Genomic DNA, 20,798 nt, shown 5'->3' on the forward strand with positions numbered 1-20,798 from the left:
GAGGACAGTGCATATGGTTGACAAGAGTATGAGAAATATATGACATGAGAATAGTTGTATTTTCTATCACATAACTTGCAATATCGCAAGAAAATTATGTATGATTTCTGAGTCATTCAGATGATTGAAAGTAGAGATTTTTGAGGAAGTTGTATTTTCTGTCACTCTAACTTGCAATATCGCAAGAAAACTGTGTATGATTTCTCAGTCATTCAGATGATTGAAAGTAGAGATTTTTGAGGAAACTGACAATGCCAAATGCCATGGTGTACTGTAATAGGCCTGGAGAGAAATTTGCATTAAAGAGTAAAGATGTAATCTTACAAGAGCAAAGGCACATCATGAACGTAAAAGTTAAAAACTGAAAAGGTAAAACTAAAATGTCGAGCTTCTCGAAATATTGCGAATTTATTGTTGAAGATTGCAAGGTTTTTTTTTTCTCATATTTTACATTTTTCGTAATTCTGTGACTTAATTCTCATGATATTTTTGTTTCTTTTCAGTGTGGCCCTAATACTGTACATCGACTCACAGTTGTAAATTCAATCAATTAAAATCCACGTGTCCCTCATGTTAGGTGTTGGAGCCATTGTCTTCTCAGACACGTATATGAACTTTGCTGTCAGAAATTATGACAGTGACTTACTGCATTCCTGACCTTGTATTTTTCCTCTCTCCTTTTCCTTTTCCACGCATTTTAGACGAGTGTCGAATCTGAGTCGTCGTCACCATCTCGAGCAGTTTGAACAGTTTGCACCAGCTGTCTGCCGCCCCCTCCCAACCCAGACAGTCTTCTGCCCCAGCATGAATGAAGTCGGCGTTGTGAGAGAGGGATGGCTCCACAAGAGAGGTACTGTATCATTAATGCTACTGTGTATACGCAAATTCGTGTGAATTTCTGCCAAGCTTGCCCAGAAACGTGAGGGGGGCCGCTCGCTGATGAGCGACACGTGATTCGGTCTTCACCGATTCGAGTGTACATTTGTTCTAATACTGAATCCAGAAATACTTTTGAGTCAGACAAACATGAATTGGGCGCTGCTATTGTGTCACTAGGTGAGTACATTAAAACCTGGAGACCTCGTTATTTCATCCTAAAGAGTGACGGGTCCTTCATCGGCTACAAAGAGAAGCCCGAAGTGTCCAGCGATCACAGCCTGCCACCTCTCAACAACTTTTCCGTCGCAGGTCGGTTCCGCATCCTGGCAAGTGGATGCTGTGTTGAGCTTTGGATGTGTGTCTTTCCGTTCTTTGGTCCCCAACAACCTTTCGTCTTTTTATGTGGTGGCTCTGTGCTTTGTAGAATGTCAGCTGATGAAGACAGAGCGACCCAGGCCCAATACGTTTGTTATCCGCTGCCTCCAGTGGACGTCAGTCATTGAGCGCACCTTCCACGTAGACAGCAACGAAGAGAGGTATGTTTTCAACTCAAATGCCCCCCAGTTAAAGTTTGAATACTTCCTTGTGATTTTCAATTGTTCACTTTCTTATGTTGTTTTTTTTTGTTTTTCGAGGCAAAGTTACATCTGAGCCTACTGACTGTCGTATAAGCAGAATTAAAAGTCTATAATCGTCGCATTAATTTACGTTTCGGAAGAAAAAGCAAATGACCAGAACATAATTCAAAAGGGACCCTTCAAACACAATCCTAATTCATTTGAATAAAACCTTTCAAATGCTTGTCAACTTAACATCATTGATCATTTAAATCTCTTACACAAAAGGATTTATGTAAAACACCAATAGACGACTTCACGTATGTTTTGGTCATTCCAGACAAACATGGCAACCAATAGTCTGCACTGCAAGAAGTTGCCATGGAAACGTAGGAGTCTATAACTTCATTAAGTGCTCCTTCTTGTCACAAAGCCACCTAAGTCAACGTTCTTTTGTCTTAAACATCTGGTCAGTGCTGGCTTAGACCGAGAGTCCCATCAAGACAATGGGATCAAAAGTAGGAAATAGAAACCTGCCTAAAATAAAAGAGTGTTAAGCATCTCTTAACAGGTGCAATGCGTCTGCCCCTGCGTGTCACCCACCCAGCTACTGGCAATAATCTCTGACTGTCGAAACACCAAAATACAGTGTGTTTTGTGAACATTTTGGTGAGAATTCACATTTTAGGAGCTTTAAAGACATTTGCTCGGCTGTTCCAAGTTCCACTGTAATTGAATGGAGATGTTTGTGTTTCAATCCTACCTCGATTTGACCATTGACAACGTTATCTTGCGCGAGTCTCAAGTTGCAACAGTGGAGTAACGCGTGCTCTTGAATGGAACACAGCAGGCCGAGATGACTCAATTCTATTTTAAAGGCAGGGAAATCCATTTCAGATTGCGATAATTACATTTGTGCTCAAAACAGAATTTGTGGCTAAATTACGCCCAACTACAACCAAGTGGGCACTTTTTTTTATGTAACCTTTGCTAAGTCTGAATAATAAATATATGAAATATATGTCACACTCCACTTACTAATACATTGATCATGGGGACATTTTTATCTGAACCTGAGGAAACTTTGTCATTCAAATGCGTTTATGTCCACTGTTGTTTCAGGGAAGAATGGATGCGATCGATCCAGGCAGTGGCAAACAGCTTGAAGAGCCAGCAGCAGGACGAGGAGCCCATGGAGATCAAATTTGGCTCGGCGAGTGACAGCAGTGGCACAATGGAGATGGAGATCGCCGTGTCCAAATCTCGCTCAAAAGTGGTCAGCTCACGTCATATCGAGCTCTCGTGCTTTCAAGCCTGTTGATTCACGCCGAGGGATTATTTGTTGCTTGGGTGTTTGGTCATTGTGGCTTCTCTGTCATCGCCTCAGCAGACCATGAGTGATTTCGACTACCTTAAGCTCCTGGGCAAAGGGACGTTTGGCAAAGTGATCCTGGTGAAGGAGAAGGCTACGGGCATGTACTACGCCATGAAAATCCTCCGTAAAGAAGTCATCATTGCAAAAGTTGGTATTCTTCAAATGTCTTCTAAAGAATGATTGCACAGGGTTCAGAATGTGCTTTAGTGTCTTAAATGATCACTTTGCTGCTTAGGTGCTGTATTTTCACGACTATGTGGCACGCCGTATTAAAAGGGGATTAGAATGGGTGGAAAAACTGTGCCAAACATGCAAGTGACTCCTGGCAGGGAAATAGTCATGAAAATGAATATGCTTTCATCTTGTTTTAACGTCACTTGTCCTTAATCTGAATGAAGAGATGCCGATCCCTTTTGAGGCACTAGCTTCTCACCATGAGCCCCTCACCTCCAATGTTTGCTGTACTCCCCCCCCCCACACACCATAACTCAAGCTTGTCACTTGCTTATTTGGGCAGCTTATTAACACCCTCAAGTGGATTCAATTAATCGTGCAGACCCTGGAACTTTACCACAACACGACCTGCCTGTTCAAGAGACGTGGCATTCGTAAAGCCGAAGTTTCGAGAAAAAGCTGCCGCGTGTGATGCAAAACAACACTTTGTATGTGATTCATTTAAAATGCATTCCAAAAAAACTGTGTAGAAGATGAGGGTCCAGTGATGTACATTGCAGCTCATTCATGGCAATGCTCAAAAATCGGTTTATGCTGTTTATTTTGATTGACATTCAGCATATTACTGATTAGTTTGCACGTGTGCTTACTCATGTGACATGTACAAAATGTATCTTTGCTTCAGGATGAGGTAGCGCACACGGTAACAGAGAGCAGAGTCCTGCAAAACACGCGGCATCCCTTTCTCACAGTAAGTCACCAAACCCCCAGATTTGGTCTCCTAAAATCCAACTGTCGTTTGTTACCTCAATGACGGTGTAACGCCAGTGTTTTCCTCTTTTCACACAGACACTAAAATATGCTTTTCAAACAAACGATCGTCTATGCTTTGTGATGGAGTATGCAAATGGGGGAGAAGTAAGTTATTCTCTTTTTCTCACTCACAATCGTGTTTATGAAAGATTACTCGTCAGTGTACCAAAAGAAGTCACTGACCTAATTCGGAGTCTTCTTTAAATCCAGTGTCATGTGTCTTGGTTCATTTGCAGCTCTTCTTTCACTTATCCCGGGACAGAGTCTTCACAGAAGACAGGGCCCGATTCTATGGTGCAGAAATAGTATCGGCACTGGAGTATCTACACTCATGCAATGTAGTTTACAGGGATTTAAAGGTAAGGTGTCGCGCTGCCGTATATTTAACACATTGATAAGGAAGTGAGCAAAATTTTGGTGAATTGACTGCAGTCATTTTAAGCAAAAGTTTTTTTGTTTTTTGTTTTTTGTGCTTTAACCCCTGGACTCAGCTTACAAGAACAGTTTTGTGTGCTCACACCTTTGTTGTCAAATTTTTCTTTTTCGTGCTTGTAATTGTGGCATAACCATAATTATTAAGTATTTAGTTCAAGAATACGTTTAGTAACATGAATACACACACAAACTCATATTTAGATTTTAATTCGCCAAGTGGGCTATTGTTCAGGGTATTATTATCATCGCCTGTGCTCTTCAGTGCATTCGTTGTCATTTCATTAACTGTTACAGATGCCGTCCGTCCACGTTTTTGTCATTTAGCTGTAGAGTAACTTGACGCCTTTCGTTGTTCAGCTGGAAAATCTCATGTTGGATAAGGATGGCCACATAAAGATAACAGATTTCGGCCTGTGCAAAGAAGGCATCACAGACGGCGCCACCATGAAAACCTTCTGTGGGACTCCTGAGTACCTGGCACCTGAGGTAACCCCGACGCTCATCTTGATGAACAGTTTTTACAGCGAAATGTTGTTTTTAAAATAAACATCACGCGAACAGTTGAGCACAGAATCCAGTGACGCTTTTGAGACACTCCCTTCGCTTTCACTCTGACAGGTACTTGAGGACAACGACTACGGTCGCGCTGTGGACTGGTGGGGTCTGGGCGTGGTCATGTACGAGATGATGTGTGGCCGCTTGCCCTTCTACAACCAGGACCACGAGCGACTCTTTGAACTCATCCTCATGGAGGAAATCCGCTTCCCCAAGAACCTGGCACCTGAAGCCAAGGCGCTGCTGGCAGGCCTGCTCAAAAAGGATCCCAAGCAGAGGTTTGTTCATCCGTTTCCTACCCCACTTTTGCTCCTTAGAGTTGCCGCGTTGTTGTAGCCCATCCTACCTGAATTTGGGCGACAGTCTGGGTCTACCCTGGACTGGCCGCCAGTCACCCCACACTTCTAGTCGCCCCTATGGACAATTTAGTGTTTTCAGTGAACCTAATGTCCGTGTTTTTAGAATTGGGGGGAATTAGCTGGACAAAATTCACATTAGCACAGAGAGACAATATAAACTCCACACAGAAAAACCAGCGATTTGAAAAGCCTAAAATGTTATTTTAAGGACTAGGTAAATTAAAAATTTGGCAACACGGGCGCCAGATGACGATCCATCTGTTCCCATTTGGTGCACTGCAGCTCGTCAATAGAACTTAATTCGTTTTACATCTTGCCTTCAGCCAGCACATACGCAGTAAACCGGATTATTTAAGCTCTGTTCCTTGATTTGTTTCGAGGCGATGAACAAGGATGCCATTTATTGTTGTTTTGGAGGAGGTTCAGCGTGTTTATCTCACTAAAATAGTGTCACGGCCCTTTGCCTGCAGGCGAGGAAGGTACGAATTAATTTGTCTTGAATTGCCCGTCGGGGAACAACGCATTTTTAGTGCGGTGTTTACACGAGCCGTGAGGTCACACTTGTTTTTGTGTGTGCGTTGTTTTCAGGCTCGGAGGCGGACCTGACGATGCCAAAGAAGTGATGACTCACAAGTTCTTCACCTCCATCAACTGGCAGGATGTCTTAGAGAAGAAGGTGATGCACTAGGAAAGGACTGGCATGTATTTTTTTTTACCTTTTCAGTCAAACATACTCTGAATGTCAACACTGCTTTGCTTGTTTCTTCTGCACAGCTCGTCCCACCTTTCAAACCCCAGGTCACCTCGGAGACGGACACGAGATACTTTGACGACGAGTTCACAGCACAAACCATCACAATAACTCCACCAGACAAGTGTAAGTATCCCTCGCATAGTCTATCTGTTCGGTCACACCACTGCTCGCAAAATTTGTCATTTCAATACACAAAATGACTCAGCAAAATAACCTTTCAACACCGATGTGGCTGATCTAGTTTCCTGTTTGTTTGGCTTTGTCATATCTTTTTTTTTTTTTTTGTCTTTCCAGATGACAGTTTAGACCCCGAGGACTCAGATCAGCGTACACACTTCCCTCAGTTCTCCTACTCTGCCAGCATACGAGAATAGTGGCTCAGACCTTTGACCAAGCAGGCAGCAGGCATGCTAACACACAACCCAAATCTCACATTTGCACTTGCACTGCTGAGGACAAATCGAATGACACATGCACACACACTAACTGGCACAAGACACATTTTCATCTGCTCTTTTACCCAACGCCCCTTTCCCCGCTCATCCAACATGCACACACACACACACACACACACACACACACAGACCAGCAGAGAATCATGTACACAATGAACATGCAGGCTGTGAATTTGCAATTTTGCGAGTGATGGACCTCAGCGGGGTTTTACGAGAACAGGCGGACAACTTCATCTCCGTACATCCTCTCAGGGGCACCCCGGCTGCAGTACACTGGGCACACTTTGAAACCAGGTTCTGCCAGCAAGTACCAGCTCGATACCAGCCGTAGACACACAGCCCTGACGCTTAGACTGCATCTTGCATACACATGTTATGCATACAGTTTTTTTTTTAATCAAAAATTAGAATGATGGAAAAGATTGGGTGATAATTGACCAATTTTAACTTCCTCGATTGTTACAGTTTTAAATATGAAGCCATATTTCTGCTATTTCTTTTTTTTTTTTTTTTTTTTTAAATAAGTGCTCTTTCTGGAACTTGCTGTTACAAATCGTGCGTGTGCGCGTGTGAGAGAGAGAAAGAGAGACAGACACAAAGAGAGGAGAGGATATGGTTGCCATTTTTTGTGTACGCATTGCATGTGTCACTTCCGAATGAGCGTGTGAGAGAACAGTTTTTGTTTCACATCCATCCATTTTGTCCGTTTTCATGGATGCTGGAAAGTCGGGCAAGCAAGGACACTACACAGTGATGGCCTTCTAAAGGGAACAAACCTGTTATTTATGAAAAAGTAACTTGCATGGCTCTTAAATTATATGGCTTAAAAAGAAAACGTAGCTGTGTGTCACACTCACAGTCACTATGGCCAAGTTCAAGGCCACTCGCCCAGTACGTTAGGAGAGGCAACTTGACCCCAGCAATTCACCACCATCAGTCCAGTCATCTTCACTGCCAGGCGTACTAATCAATGACGCCTTTTACATCTGTGTTTTACCAGGTCCCTTCTCCCACATTGATATTCTGTATAAACAACACCGGCATGGAATCGCGGTCTACCCAGCAATTTTCTTCCTTGCGTCGCATCAGAGCCATAACATGGGTGTGACACCACATACGTTTGTTTCTGTCGGGAAAAAACCTGCAGTTGTGCTGAAAGCAATTATCGCCGACTGACAAGTTTTCTTGATCATCGCACCAGACACAGGAGCTGTTGCAGGCAATGGCCTGCTTCACTGGGTTCTGTATAAAAGGTAAATGCAGATCAAAGTAAGATCTGCTGTAAGGGCTCTGATGCAGATATTTTTGCAGGATCTCTGTGTAGAAGAGCCTCATTTCGGCAGATGTATAATTTAGTCACGTCAGGTTCTAGCCAGATTTTATATGAAATTGTGTTCATATTCATTTTGGAGAACATGCTGGCTAAAATTTGTTTTTTGCTAAAGGAAAATCAATTTGTTCATTTTTGTTTCGATGTCATTCTTTGTGTTTTGTTTTCCCCGTTGTTCGTATATTTCTAAAGAAAAATTGAAAAATGTCATGTTAAGCATACGTTTTACAAAATATATATTAAATTGTCTTCAACTGCTTTCTTTTTTTAATTTTCTTTTAATTTCTATAGTGTGCAAAACAACAAAAAATAAACACAACAGCAAATGAAAAAACAAAAAAGTAGCGGAACAAAAAGCTTAACACAACAGCAAAATGAAAATAGATCAACAAAAAAAATCGAACACAACAGCAAATAAACACAAAATGAAACGACAAAAACATCTTCAACAGAACAGCAAATCAAAGAATAAAACAAAGTGAAACGCATCAGCAAATTACACAAACAAAAAACTGAACAGAACAGCAATAAAAAAAACTAAAAACAACAGCAAATCACACCTGCAAATGAAAACAAAAATTGAAGGAAAAAAAACATGACTTCAACCTACCAAAAGTGGTCGGTATATGAAGAAGATCAGACTTTGCTGGATTGAATGGGTGGGTGGGACAGCATGATTGACTGCTGTCCCTCTTGTCCAAAAAGTGAGAGGTCTGATCAATTGTGTGTGTTGTTTTGATTTGCTGGTTTGTTTTTTGTTGTTTTGTCTAGTTGTTGTTTTTTTTAATTTACTGTTGTTTAGCTTTCTGTTGTTTTTTTTTATTTGCTGTAGTGTTTAGTATTTTTGTTCAGAATTTATATATATATATATATATATATATATATATATATAAATTCTGAACAAAAATACTAAACACTACAGCAAATAAAAAAAAACAACAGAAAGCTAAACAACAGTAAATTAAAAAAAACAACAACTAGTTTTTTTGCATTTGCTGTTCTCTTCGGTATTTGTTTCTGAGTTTTGTTTGCTGTTGTGTTTTGTACTTCAGAGCTACTGCACTTTTCCACCGGACACCTCTGATCACGCTACAGCAGAATAGTTTTTGACATATTAAACAATAATGGAAGCCAGACAGGTAATTGACCAGAAAACAAACAATCACTGGGCATCCTCATGACCTTTTAAGTTACTATCATCCTTTTTGTGAGTGATGGTGTGATTGTGAGATGTTTGAATGGCAGTAAGAATTTGTTTGTTGTTTAATTTTTTTTTTAAGTGGGTGCATCAGGCGCCTTACTGCAGATGAAGACTTAATCCAGGGGGTGGTGGGAACCTTCAGGCCTTGGGCCATGCAATTCGAAAACAAATTAGTCGACCACCCACATGCCCTTGATTCGACTCTCGGATTTGCATATTTGCGAGTTTTTTTATTTTCCCTTTTTTTGTAATTTATTTCCCCTATGCAACATCCACTCCCTTCATTTTTCGTGGAAAACATTGAACGTTTATCCGTGAACAGTTTTGGGGGGGTTGTTAAAAACACCCCCCCCCACACACACACACAATGCATATCAATGTGCATATAATTATGTGTGGATTTTTGCCCCTTGCAAATAGTGGGGGTCAACTGTAAATCCCCCTCACATAGATCCAAAAATAATATACATACAATAATGCAAAATCGTCCCTGATTGCGATGTATTTTTCCTAAAAGCCTTAATTGAAATGAAAGCGCCCCTGGTCGGAAAATGTTTCACCACCCCTGCTGTGATCAAATATCTTTGAATCTCCAGTTGACAACTGCAGCACCTCGTTTTACCGGCTCAGGCGCAGCCGTCACAGCCTCTAGCCTAGTGTCCCGCTTCAGAGTGGGCCACCACCTGGACATCAGAACTACTGCACTGATGGGACTCCACTGTGGATTTGCCTTCATTTCCTGCCGCGGCCATAAGGGGGCGGTACTGAACTTTTTGGGGATGCTTGCGGCGTGTCGGTGGGAGGAGGGTGTTGAAGCCATACACAGAACCTCGCTGCTGGCCACGCTTGAAATGCTTTAACGGCTGAACTAGTGGACCTCTCCTGTTGAACATACGCTGGCACAACAAGTGCCTTCTCACTATTGTGTAAATGGCCAAAAAAACATAATACACACATTGATGGAGAATGCAGCATAGGTAGTTTGGGAGGTGCGCGGCTTTTGTAGAATTTGACTTGCAGCTTTATCTTGCTTTCCTGTGGATTTGAATGTGATCATCAGTCACGAATGTCACACCGGATACTGATGTAACATGACTTGATTGATTTTTTTTTCTCCCTTCCGTTTTGCTAATCGCAATTAGTTCAAGCTCAGAGAGCCGTTTCAAAAAGTATTTCTAAAGGCAGGAAACTGTCCTACTGAACAGTACCAGCCTCTCATTTGCAAGACAATGTAATGGGTGAAACCTGCTCCAGCAGCTCATGACATTTGCAATGATAATGTGCCAGTAAACATTTTTACTGAACCAACCTGTGCGTGTGTGTATTTTAAATTCATTTTTGAACCATTTAAATGTTCAGTTCAACTTAATTCATTTACATTTCATTTATTATAATTGATTGGTTAGTCATTAAGTGTACAGTACACAGAATTACATTAATTTTAATGAGGGAAATGTCGACTCGTGATAATTCTAGCCATCCAGTTCATTGTACAGTATACGTCTTTTGAGGAGCCGTCTTCCACCGATGGACTGTTTTTTCAGATCTTCAAGCCTTGTATCAATCATGGGTAAAATGATGTAAAGCTCAAACCGTATTATAAATATTTAGCAGGCAGTTCTGAGGTTTGAGTTTCAACTCTGCTTTGTCCTTCTTGCATGGTGTTTGCATGTGCTTGCTGTACTTGTAATCTGGATTTCTCATGTTTCAAAAATACATATCGGTTAGGTTAATTGAAGAGCCTGAAGTATCCTGAGTGTGAGTGGTTGCTTGTCTTTGTGTCATGCGATTGGATGGTGAACAATCCAGAGTGGACCTTGCCTCTTGTCCAAAGTTAGCTGTGATAGTGCAGTTCGATCATTTGGTGATGATGCGTCGTCTTGTGACGTATCACGCTTTTTCAGAACTTTCACATCAAATCACGCCGTCTGCTGGGGAAACGTAGTACTGCACTCATCCCACTCATTTCAAAGTGAAGGATGTCTGTTCACCACAACTTTTGAACCAGTGACCTGAACACTCAGAGCCAACGGCAACTCCGCATTTTCAGGGCCGCTGAACGCGCGTGATGAACGTGCGTGTCTCTAGAACCGTCTCTTTATCCGAATGGATGTCAGATAGTCGTTCCTAACACTTCCGCCGCAGTTCAGTTAGCTCCGCCCCGAGTGATTGAGAGTCGTTTTCGATGTTCAATAAAGTGTTAAAAAGTAACCGTGACGTCATAAGACGGCGCATTGTTCAAACCACCGAGGGAATATTTTTTTTAAAAAAGAAAACACACCCGCTTTGAATCCATGGAGTCGGAGTCAAACGTTTAAAGATACATAAAAACTATATTTTAGCTGAAATGACCACTTGAAATTCAATACAATTATTTTTCAAATATAACAATAGTTGAGAGCGGATGTCGTCATCTGGCTCCTGGCCTGTTGCGTCACCACGCCAATCATTCCTGTCGAGACCACCTGAGAGCCTTTATAATTGGCGCCAGTGGAAGCGGGTGATGGCGTCTCTTCGTGTTGCAGGCCTCCTTCAACTCCCGTGCGTAAGTAGCTGCAGTGGACTGGCAGGGAACTCCGTCTCCGGCTGTGAACATGGCCAGGACCAGTTTCTACGACTCCAAACCTCTGCTGGACTTACACAAGGTCAGCTTGGACTCGAAAATAAACATTATAAATAATTTCGTGACGCTCCGCCCCCCACCGAAAATGTTAATGTTATAATTTCGTGAAACCTAAACTGAGATTACAGTTATACTTTTTTTTTTATGTCACCTGTTACTCATTTAAAGTAAATACTAAACGGCACTTAATTAGTGTTATAAATTGTTGTTCGCATGCCTTTTTATTGCATGAGTCGTGCTATCCTGGCTATTAGTGACTTGACACTCGAGAATTCACGAAAACATTTTAAAACTATGGCGCGAAATCGGCCTTCCCCAAGACGGAACAATATTGTTTGGATTAGTACCAATTACGTAGCCAGTAGTGCAACTTGTATTAATTAATTTGGTTTAAAAACAATCCCCTTCTTGTCACCTATTTGTTTGATCCCTCAGGCGGACGAGAGGCGAGGCCTCATCAGAACTTTGCCGACTGTCTTTGGGCCCACCGATTGCTGGCAGCCAGTGGCGGTGTCAGAGTCCAGATTGGTGCCTGCAAAGAGGGAGCCAGAACCCAGATGGGCGTCTGTCCTGCCTTCACTCTATACTGTACAGAACTTAAATTAATTTTAGGATAAAGTGTCTTGTGTCTTAAATGTTACCATGAAGCTTTACTCATGCAGACCCAAGTCTTGATGCATATTTTCACAGAGCAATTTGTTGTGATTCAGATTTTTTTTTTTTGGAGGGGGGGGGGTTATGAATTGTGCGCTTCTGCTGTAGGAGGCTTTTTTTTTTTATAGAAGACTGTACTTTTTTTTTTAAATACAAAAACACATTTTTTCTCTTTACAGGACAGGATATTATCTGCCAAAATGAACAGCATCTTTGTAGGGTTCAGTGATGAAGTGTGGACCTACTCATCTGGCAGCATCAGTCCTGCCAAAGGTGTTCAAGCAAAATGAAGGAGATCTGTTGTTGAATGCAGTGCTCATTTGCATGTACTTTTCGCTACGTATCCGCCTTTTGATCCACACGCAGCAGATGGATTTCTGGAGGAGCCTTTGCGTCTTTACCCTCGCAGCCTGCAGCGCTTCCCCGGCCTCCAGGCGCTGGTGCCCAGCTTGCTGCGCCATGAAGTGGAGATAGCCCTCGAGAAGCTGGACCTCGCATGGGACCGCACGTTTGCCTGGGAAATGTTCTTAGACATGATGGTGAGGCTGAGCTGAAAGACACATTGTGCATTTTATTTCACCATTTAAAACTGCTCCCTGATGACTTAGCATATTTATGGCACGCAGCAATGTCCGGAAAATATTTGTCGTTGTTTAGTATCACACATGATGTGTGGGCAGGCATTGCGGAGAACTTTGTGGTCGTAAAAAGTCAAATTTCCATAGTGCTTTTAAACGTAACTCAGTTTCTCATTATTTAATTTCTTTATTTCAATTAAGGCTTCACTTTCTTATGTATGCAGAGAAGTCAAACTTGGCACACTTTGCCCAATGCTGAGCTGCCACGACACTTCACTGATGCCACTCGAGCTGTCCTGGTCGACTGGCTTGTTCAAGTCCACGTGAGTCTACGCGGCCTCGAATGCAAGAATGCCAAAACGGCTCATTTTATTTTCATTGCGTCGCTCACAGCTTAAAACATTTGAGAAGGCGTTTGAAGATGATGTAGGACAGTGTGTGTGCCGTTGTCATGTCCAATGTGTTTTATTAATTAATTAATCAAGCAATCCAAAAGTTTAGCTAATATTGTAGATGATTCACTCAAAGAAACGATGTCGAAATGTAAGCTGCGTCTGCACGTTTCCCATCAGGAGTTGATGCACTTCGAGGAGGAGACGCTCTATCTGGCCATTCACCTCCTCAACCGCTCCCTCCGTCAGGTCAAAGTGACCACAGCCACCCTGCAGCTCCTTGGCATAGTCTGCCTCTTTCTAGCTGCTAAGAAAGAGGAGTGCCTCCTACCTGAGGTATGTTTACTCGGGCCTCCGCCGGTGTTGGCCGTTTTATTTCAACGTGACCATGTCCCCCCTTCCTCAGGTGTCTGGACTGTGCTACCTAATGGATCATGCCTACACCAAGCATCAGCTGCTGCGCATGGAGAGAAAAGTCCTCACTGGGCTTAAGTTTAACTTGTCATACTGTCCCCCTTTGCATTTCCTTTTGCTGCTCGCCTCCATTTCCCGTTGCAGTGCTCAGGTGACTGTTAACGTTTTATTTTAATGCAGCCAAGGTCAAATCATGAGATTTTGATTCGTTGATTAATATTGTACTTGTTGGAATATGAATAAAGCAGCAAAATCAACGTTTTTATCCATCTAAGTGGCTGACCATTTTGACACTTTTGTTGACTGAAAATGACATCACAGCTCAGCTCGATAAAGTCACATGACAAACCCAGAAACGGGTCAGCTGTGATTGGTTGTTACCTGAGCAACGGTGATGTCATTTTCGGGTTGACAGTAAATAGCAAAATGCCGCCCACCCCTTGAGATGGACAAAAACGGATGGATTTTGCTGCTTAATTCATATTCCATAAAAAGGCATTCATCGAAGTGGAGTTGGTCAAAAGAGCGAGGGAATGAGGAGACTGGGGCAGTTTATGTATGGTGTGGCTCTTTGTAGTCATGCAGTAAAAGTTGTTGCCCTGAGTACGTGGCCATCCCTGTACTACAGTATAGTATGCAAGACCGCATTTAAAAAAAAAAAAAAAACAAAAAAAAAAAAGCAATGTGTCATCACTTGTGATCTGTGCCACCAGATGGTGTGGATGGCTCGCTACCTGCTGGAGTTGTCTCTCCTGGAGGGTCGGTGTGTGGTGTTTCTGCCCATGCAGTTGGCGGGGGCGGCCCTTTGCTTGGCCCGGCAAGTCCTGCAGGAGCCCCTGACCCCAGAGGGCGAGGCCGCCTGGTGTCTAGCCTCCGGCATCCACGCCGGCAGGTATGCGGCTATTTGTGTTCCCATTGTTCCCAGTCGTTGTTTTAATCGCCGTCTGCTTTGTTTGTAGTGAGACCGTTCTACTGAGAATAATGCAAATTCTGGCTGCCGCTGCAGCCAAAGCGCTCGCTCAAGAGACCTGTGCTACTTTTATCAAGTTCTCCTCCCCGGAAACCATGCATGTCAGCAGACACCCTGGTCTTAAAAACACCGCTGCGCTGCTGGGCATGTGCACTTGACTTGCACTTGTGTACTGAGGCAAGATGGTGATGATACCCAAGTCCATCTTGATTCCTTTCTGACCTGGGGAGGAAGAAGGGTGAATAATATGATAACAAACATTGTTACTAGCCAATGTTTGCACCCATTTTATGATCGAATATTGCAGCTCATTTAGAAAATATTTGAAATTGTATTCCTGTTTTGTTTTTTGTTGTTTTTTTTGTGGAGAGAATGTGGGCTGTTTGTGAAATGGTTTAACTTTTAATGTAAAAAATAAAGTGTCTGCTGCAAACTACTTTAAAATGTAGCCCAACAGAATTCACAAATATCGTCACAGCGTGCTCGAGCTATTGTGCAACGTTTGATTCAATGCCGTGTGGGGAAGCAACTGTGTCCTGAAATGACCTCTCAGCCGCCTGTGTGCGTGCGCATACGTTGGGCTTGTTTACGATGGCGCTTTGTGCATTCATGCGGCAGCTTTAGGATCTGCACAGCAGAGGTTATTTAGTTTTCCTTTCAGATCTCGATGCACAATCCCCTTTCAAGCTCGCCGCTTCCAATACTACACAAACTTGCCAATTTTGGAGTTACAAATGTCGTTGGTTTGACAGTTCAGTTTCCATATTGGCGACGTTCACCGAATTTGCAAACACGTTTATCACAACCTACGATAACTCGGTAGTCAAGTCATAATTACAGGACATTTGGAAAACGCTGACGCCGGAACAGAGTGTACCTTGCCCCATGTCCATCCCTTTTTGGTTGTTTTTGAAAGACAATCTTTCACTTCCGACTTTCGTCCGTGGGCCAAGCTATGATTGGTTCTTGTAGTTGTCGAGAAGACCAATTGGCGTTTAGCTCATTTACGCAGCTCCTTGAGGCTGGATGTGGGTTCAGTTCGGGTTACGCACCCAAACACTTGCAAAACACCTTACACTTGTTCCAGTGCCAAGATGGCCAGCGTCTGACCTTGTGCGACATGCGCAGACCAAGCGAATAACACTATTTGATTCTCCGTTACTCTTAACACTTTGTGGTCGCGTCGGGTGGTCTGGCGTCCAGTGTACGACAGTACTGTATACCGATTGAGATTTCAAAACAAAGGCGTTCCGAGGTGCCAGTGACGGATCAACGTCATGGTAAGTGTGACATTAAGAGTACAATGCCGACATGACTTAATTTTGCAACGCGTGTAATGGTAATACATCTAGCGTTTTTTATATACTTATTTTATTTTGAAATGGAACGGTTGAGCTGCTGCTACGTTCAGGCAATTTTGTCTGCCGGACAAATCACAACCCGTTTCACTTGTCCATATTAGACGGCCTTTAAAGAGACAATACGAAATTTAATTACAGTATTTCTATACCCGAACACCGACAGATACTTTCAACATGGCTGTGAGAGAGAATCGCGGCGTTGTTCGGCGTCATATCAGCGAACCAGTGGGGAGAATCTGCCGTTACTGTTGGAAATAACTGGTTAACATCTGTAGGTAAGTTATGAGCACTAGGTAAAGCCACTACACACAGCCTCGACAATATACGATATTTTGTTCGAGCTTGCGTTTAAATGATATATTACACTCATGACGTCTGTCAATAACACAGAAATTGTGCTCGTCGACCATTACGACCATTGTCTTAGATGAGTGTCGTTTTTGTATGCCAAACAGTAGAAAGTGTTTGGCGGCTGTGAAGTTGGGTGTTACATAATAGGAGGGGGCGGCTGCGTTTAAATGATATATTACACTCATGACGTCTGTCAGTAACACACAATTGTGCTCGTCGACCATTGTCTTAGATGAGTGGAGTTGTTTTTGTATGCCAAACAGTAGAAAGTGTTTGGCGGCTGTGAAGTTGGGTGTTACATAATATAGGAGGGGGCGGGGGTGTGTGTTGTTGTGTCACTTTCAAGTACTTCCTGTAATTTCCACAACAGCGGAGGGAATGGGATCCCAACGGGCTTGGAAATGCAGACTTTCGGGCTGGCCAATCTGCCCATAATATACAATTGCCAGTTAATGTCACCATAATCCGTTTTCTGACTCCCTTCGTAGTTTTAAAAAAGTCCTTTTGCCAGTCATTCAAAACACATGTTGCGTTTTTTTTTAACCACCTTTAGTGTTTCTACTGAAAGGTAACTAAAAACGATCACCCTAACAATTATACAAGAAGTATATAGTCTTATAAATATATACAAGAAGTATATAGTATTATACTGTAAATATAAATACATTAAAAAACTCACTTTATTACTGTATGTGTAAAATGTGTCATCACTTTTAATCTGTGCCACCAGATGGTGTGGGTGGCTTTGTTAAGAGTTGTCTCTCCTGGAGAGGAGAAGGGTCAGTGTGTGGTGTTTCTGCGCATGCAATCAGTTCAGGCTAAGAAAAGACCCTTCACTACAATGCAGTGCAATTCTACAACCACAATGGCATATTACAAACAATGCATGCCAAAAAAAAAATCTTCACCTATTTGTCATCGTCAATAGACAGTCTGATTATTGAAAGTGACTGTTATAAAGACAGCGGTTTTGTTCCATACGATGACATGGCACCAGGGTATGTAATGTTTTGACTGGTGCATGTGTCACAAGTGATAGGAATCAATTGATGTTGACAAGGTTCAGCAGAACATGATTGAGGACAAGTTGTTCTCGCTCTGATTCTCAATACATTTAAAAAAAACTCACTTTATTATGTGTGCAGTGTGTCATCACTTTTAATCTGTGCCACCAGATGGTGTGGGTGGCTTTGTTAAGAGTTGTCTCTCCTGGAGAGGAGAAGGGTCAGTGTGTGGTGTTTCTGCGCATGCAATCAGTTCAGGCTAAGAAAAGACCCTTCACTACAATGCAGTGCAATTCTACAACCACAATGGCATATTACAAACAATGCATGCCAAAAAAAAAATCTTCACCTATTTGTCATCGTCAATAGACAGTCTGATTATTGAAAGTGACTGTTATAAAGACAGCGGTTTTGTTCCATACGATGACATGGCACCAGGGTATGTAATGTTTTGACTGGTGCATGTGTCACAAGTGATAGGAATCAATTGATGTTGACAAGGTTCAGCAGAACATGATTGAGGACAAGTTGTTCTCGCTCTGATTCTCTGATTTAGAGAGCCTGCAGGTAAAGTTGTCAACACACTGCCTGGCCGCTCTCCCATCCTCTTCTTTCACACTTGTACAGAGTGGTGGATGTTATTGAGCATTTTAAGAATGATTATCCAGTGGAACCTCTGAATTTTTTTTTTTTTTTTGGGCATCCTGTCAAAGTGACATTTGTTCTCAATCCTTTCTCAATACTCCAATTTGGAGTACTTGATTTTGACACCAATGGTCTTCGTACCCTGTTGATCATGATGGCACATGATCATCGCAGGCGCTCACCAGCTGCTTTTACTGTTCAACCATTTTTCCGCCTCTCTGCACTCTCTGCGGTGTCATTTCTATTCCAGCGGAAAGACGAAAACATCATTGCAGGTTTTGTTGCAGCTTGTTGGAGGGTGAAGGCAGGGCCACAACCTGTCTTACAGCTGCAACCAGGCAGAACAAAGAACAGTTTGGGCAGGAGTTTAAAATCTGGAATTCTTTGAACAGACCTGATGATGACGAACTGGCGCGCCCTTCAATTGGCTGGTGACCAGTCCAGGGCGTGCACCACTCAACCCACAGTCAGCTGGGATATGGGACCCCAATGAGGAAACATGCTGTAGAAAATCGATGGGTGGATGGATGATGAATTGGTCTTTGATTGTATTTTTTTTTTGTTTGTTTATTCGTCTTCAGAAGCCAGTATGGTAAAAGATGAGTTTTCCACTGTTGATCATGATGGCACATGATCATCGCAGGCGCTCACCAGCTGCTTTTACTGTTCAACCATTTTTCCGCCTCTCTGCACTCTCTGCGGTGTCATTTCTATTCCAGTGGAAAGACGAAAACATCATTGCAGGTTTTGTTGCAGCTTGTTGGAGGGTGAAGGCAGGGCCACAACCTGTCTTACAGCTGCAACCAGGCAGAACAAAGAACAGTTTGGGCAGGAGTTTAAAATCTGGAATTCTTTGAACAGACCTGATGATGACGAACTGGCGCGCCCTTCAATTGGCTGGTGACCAGTCCAGGGCGTGCACCACTCAACCCACAGTTAGCTGGGATATGGGACCCCAATGAGGAAACATGCTGTAGAAAGTGGATGGATGATGAATTGGTCTTTGATTATATATTTTTTTTGTTTGTTTATTCGTCTTCAGAAGCCAGTATGGTAAAAGAGGAGCTTGTCATGGGTGAGTGTAGTTCTCCTCTTGCAAGCAGCAAGAATGCCAAAGAAAAGAGCAACAGTTCGACTCTGCGGGCGATGAGAAAGAACAAGGACTCTGACGACCGCAGCGAGCGTGGCTCCCGCTGCAGCTCGGAAAAGGACTCTGGCTACTCCGGTGAGTTGAAATGAAACATTTGGGAATATGTAACAAAAAGTACGCCTGGCTTCAATTGCCTGGAGCTAGTTTTCGCCAACACGGTCTGCAGTTTATCAGCTAAAGCAGCGTTCCCAAAGCATTCTGACGTTGGGAAGCGCTGATCTAAACGTCTCACAAACCAATGATTATATTTCTCAGACAACTGCGCTGATTGGCAGCAGACGGATGCGGATCAGCAGAGCAATAAACATCAGGCAAGAGAGGCTGGAGCTGTGCTGGGTTTTGTTCAAAGCCAAGATTGTGGGAAAGGAAAACCCGGCGATCCTAAATGGATGCCAAGGGGCCAAGCAATACAGCCCATCTACATCCTCAACCACAGAGCACTCAAGCAGGTAAAGACGGTTATGATCTTAAATCAAGTGGTGACTTGACGCAAGCGTAAATCCACTTTGAGGGTCAGGCACCAGATTGTGAATATTAGCGCATGAGACTCACTGCCCACTCCCCGCTGCATTGAAAGCAATTCTACTGGCATTGCCAAGCATCGAATTATGCGAAAGCGTAAAGCTGCAACAGCTGGATAAACGTGCACTTTGTCGGTGGCAATGTCCTCCATCGGTGTTTGTCCAGAAATTACAGCTGAATAAATACAGACTTGCTACTTTGCTTGGAATGCATCTCTAATGCAGCGAATGTTTACAGTGGAACCTCGGTTCACTTAATTCGTTCTTCGACTCCTCGCTACCCGAAGCAAATTTTCCCCAACGTGAATGGATCGAGAATTAATATGACAAATTCGCCCTTTTGCACGTGTGATTGGGCCGCGTGATGCGTGGAGTGAACCACTAACACGCTGTGTGAGAGGTAGCACAACACAACGTTCCGTATGACTGCAACAACGAAGCAATATTTGTCTGAAAATGGCCTGACTGCAACAACGAAGCAATATTTGTCTGAAAATGTTGTTTGATTTGCCCATGAACACGTGCGACGGTGTTGACTGTCCTTTAATGCCGTCCCTCAGTTCTGGTTCCTCCTGATTCTTACCCTTGTCTTCTTTATCCCTTTAGACAGAAGCCATCCCAAAAAGTGGGCGGCGGTTTTGGAATAAGAGTAGCAGTGACTCCATGAACACGTGCGACGGTGTTTACTGTCCTTCTTTAATGCCGTCCCTCAGTTCTGGTTCCTGCTGATTCTTACCCTTGTCTTCTTTATCCCTTTAGACAGAAGCCATCCCAAAAAGTGCGCGGCGGTTTTGGACTAAGAGTAGCAGTGACGTCGCTGGTTCCGATGGCGCTCACAGGATCTTTTTCCAGCAGCCTAGCTTGATGCCCGCCGCCCTCCGAATCCACAAGCCTTTCTCCCAAAAGAACAGTACTTCAGGGAAGAAAGTTACCCCCTACCTACCCATTCTTGACTCCTACCCACGCATTGCACCGCACCCCAGCAAAAAGCCTCCTGATAAATCAGTGTTGAGCGACGGGGTGCAGAATTTCAGCAAGAGGGTGTGCACAGAGCAAAAGGGAGATCTCGAACCCGTAGCCAGGAGTCAGCAGCCGGCAATCTCCGCTTTAAGGCGGCACCCTTCGTCCTCCTCCAGTCCCACTCGGGAGCCCTCAAATTCAGCACCCCGCAGTCCGCCCACCTCTGCGCTCACAAACGGGGGCCCTCAGAGAAGCGGAAGCGTCCGCCACCGCCGCTTCTCAAACACC

General features: G+C 43.3%; 3 protein-coding genes across 6 annotated transcripts in view; all 3 read left to right on the forward strand.

The window, feature by feature from the left end:
• Positions 1-695: 695 nt before the first annotated feature.
• On the forward strand, positions 696-7,816 carry akt2 (v-akt murine thymoma viral oncogene homolog 2). 2 transcript variants are annotated; one of them, XM_019887385.1, is made up of 13 exons: positions 696-850; positions 1,057-1,188; positions 1,304-1,415; positions 2,559-2,712; positions 2,824-2,958; positions 3,671-3,736; positions 3,835-3,903; positions 4,035-4,157; positions 4,591-4,719; positions 4,852-5,066; positions 5,736-5,823; positions 5,922-6,024; positions 6,196-7,816. In XM_019887385.1, exons 1-13 carry the CDS (start codon positions 805-807, stop codon positions 6,273-6,275), a joined length of 1,452 nt encoding a protein of 483 aa, XP_019742944.1. In that variant the 5' UTR covers positions 696-804; the 3' UTR covers positions 6,276-7,816. The 2 variants fall into 2 exon arrangements, with proteins under 2 accessions (XP_019742944.1, XP_019742945.1); XM_019887386.1 differs by having other exon boundaries at positions 2,827-2,958.
• Positions 7,817-11,281: 3,465 nt separating this feature from the next.
• Positions 11,282-14,962, forward strand: ccnp (cyclin P). Of its 3 annotated transcripts, none has more exons than XM_019887389.1 (9): positions 11,282-11,532; positions 11,946-12,038; positions 12,344-12,437; positions 12,531-12,703; positions 12,967-13,065; positions 13,315-13,470; positions 13,541-13,699; positions 14,262-14,440; positions 14,508-14,962. In XM_019887389.1, exons 1-9 carry the CDS (start codon positions 11,482-11,484, stop codon positions 14,674-14,676), a joined length of 1,173 nt encoding a protein of 390 aa, XP_019742948.1. In that variant the 5' UTR covers positions 11,282-11,481; the 3' UTR covers positions 14,677-14,962. The 3 variants fall into 3 exon arrangements, with proteins under 3 accessions (XP_019742948.1, XP_019742947.1, XP_019742946.1); XM_019887388.1 differs by having other exon boundaries at positions 11,283-11,532; positions 11,946-12,098; positions 12,534-12,703; XM_019887387.1 differs by having other exon boundaries at positions 11,284-11,532; positions 11,946-12,098.
• An 868-nt stretch (positions 14,963-15,830) lies between these two features.
• Positions 15,831-20,798, forward strand: part of LOC109526190 (CLOCK-interacting pacemaker-like) — a 5,186-nt gene continuing 218 nt past the window's right edge. Inside the window, exons 1-4 of the mRNA XM_019887301.1 lie at positions 15,831-16,154; positions 18,922-19,104; positions 19,285-19,478; positions 20,310-20,792. Of these exons, the coding sequence (XP_019742860.1) occupies positions 18,930-19,104; positions 19,285-19,478; positions 20,310-20,792 (852 nt within the window). The 5' untranslated portion in view covers positions 15,831-16,154; positions 18,922-18,929. The remainder of the gene's footprint in view (positions 16,155-18,921; positions 19,105-19,284; positions 19,479-20,309; positions 20,793-20,798) is intronic.

Source organism: Hippocampus comes, unplaced genomic scaffold, assembly GCF_001891065.2.
Source record: "Hippocampus comes isolate QL1 unplaced genomic scaffold, H_comes_QL1_v1.1 scaffold194, whole genome shotgun sequence".
Classification (NCBI taxonomy): Eukaryota; Metazoa; Chordata; class Actinopteri; order Syngnathiformes; family Syngnathidae; genus Hippocampus; species Hippocampus comes.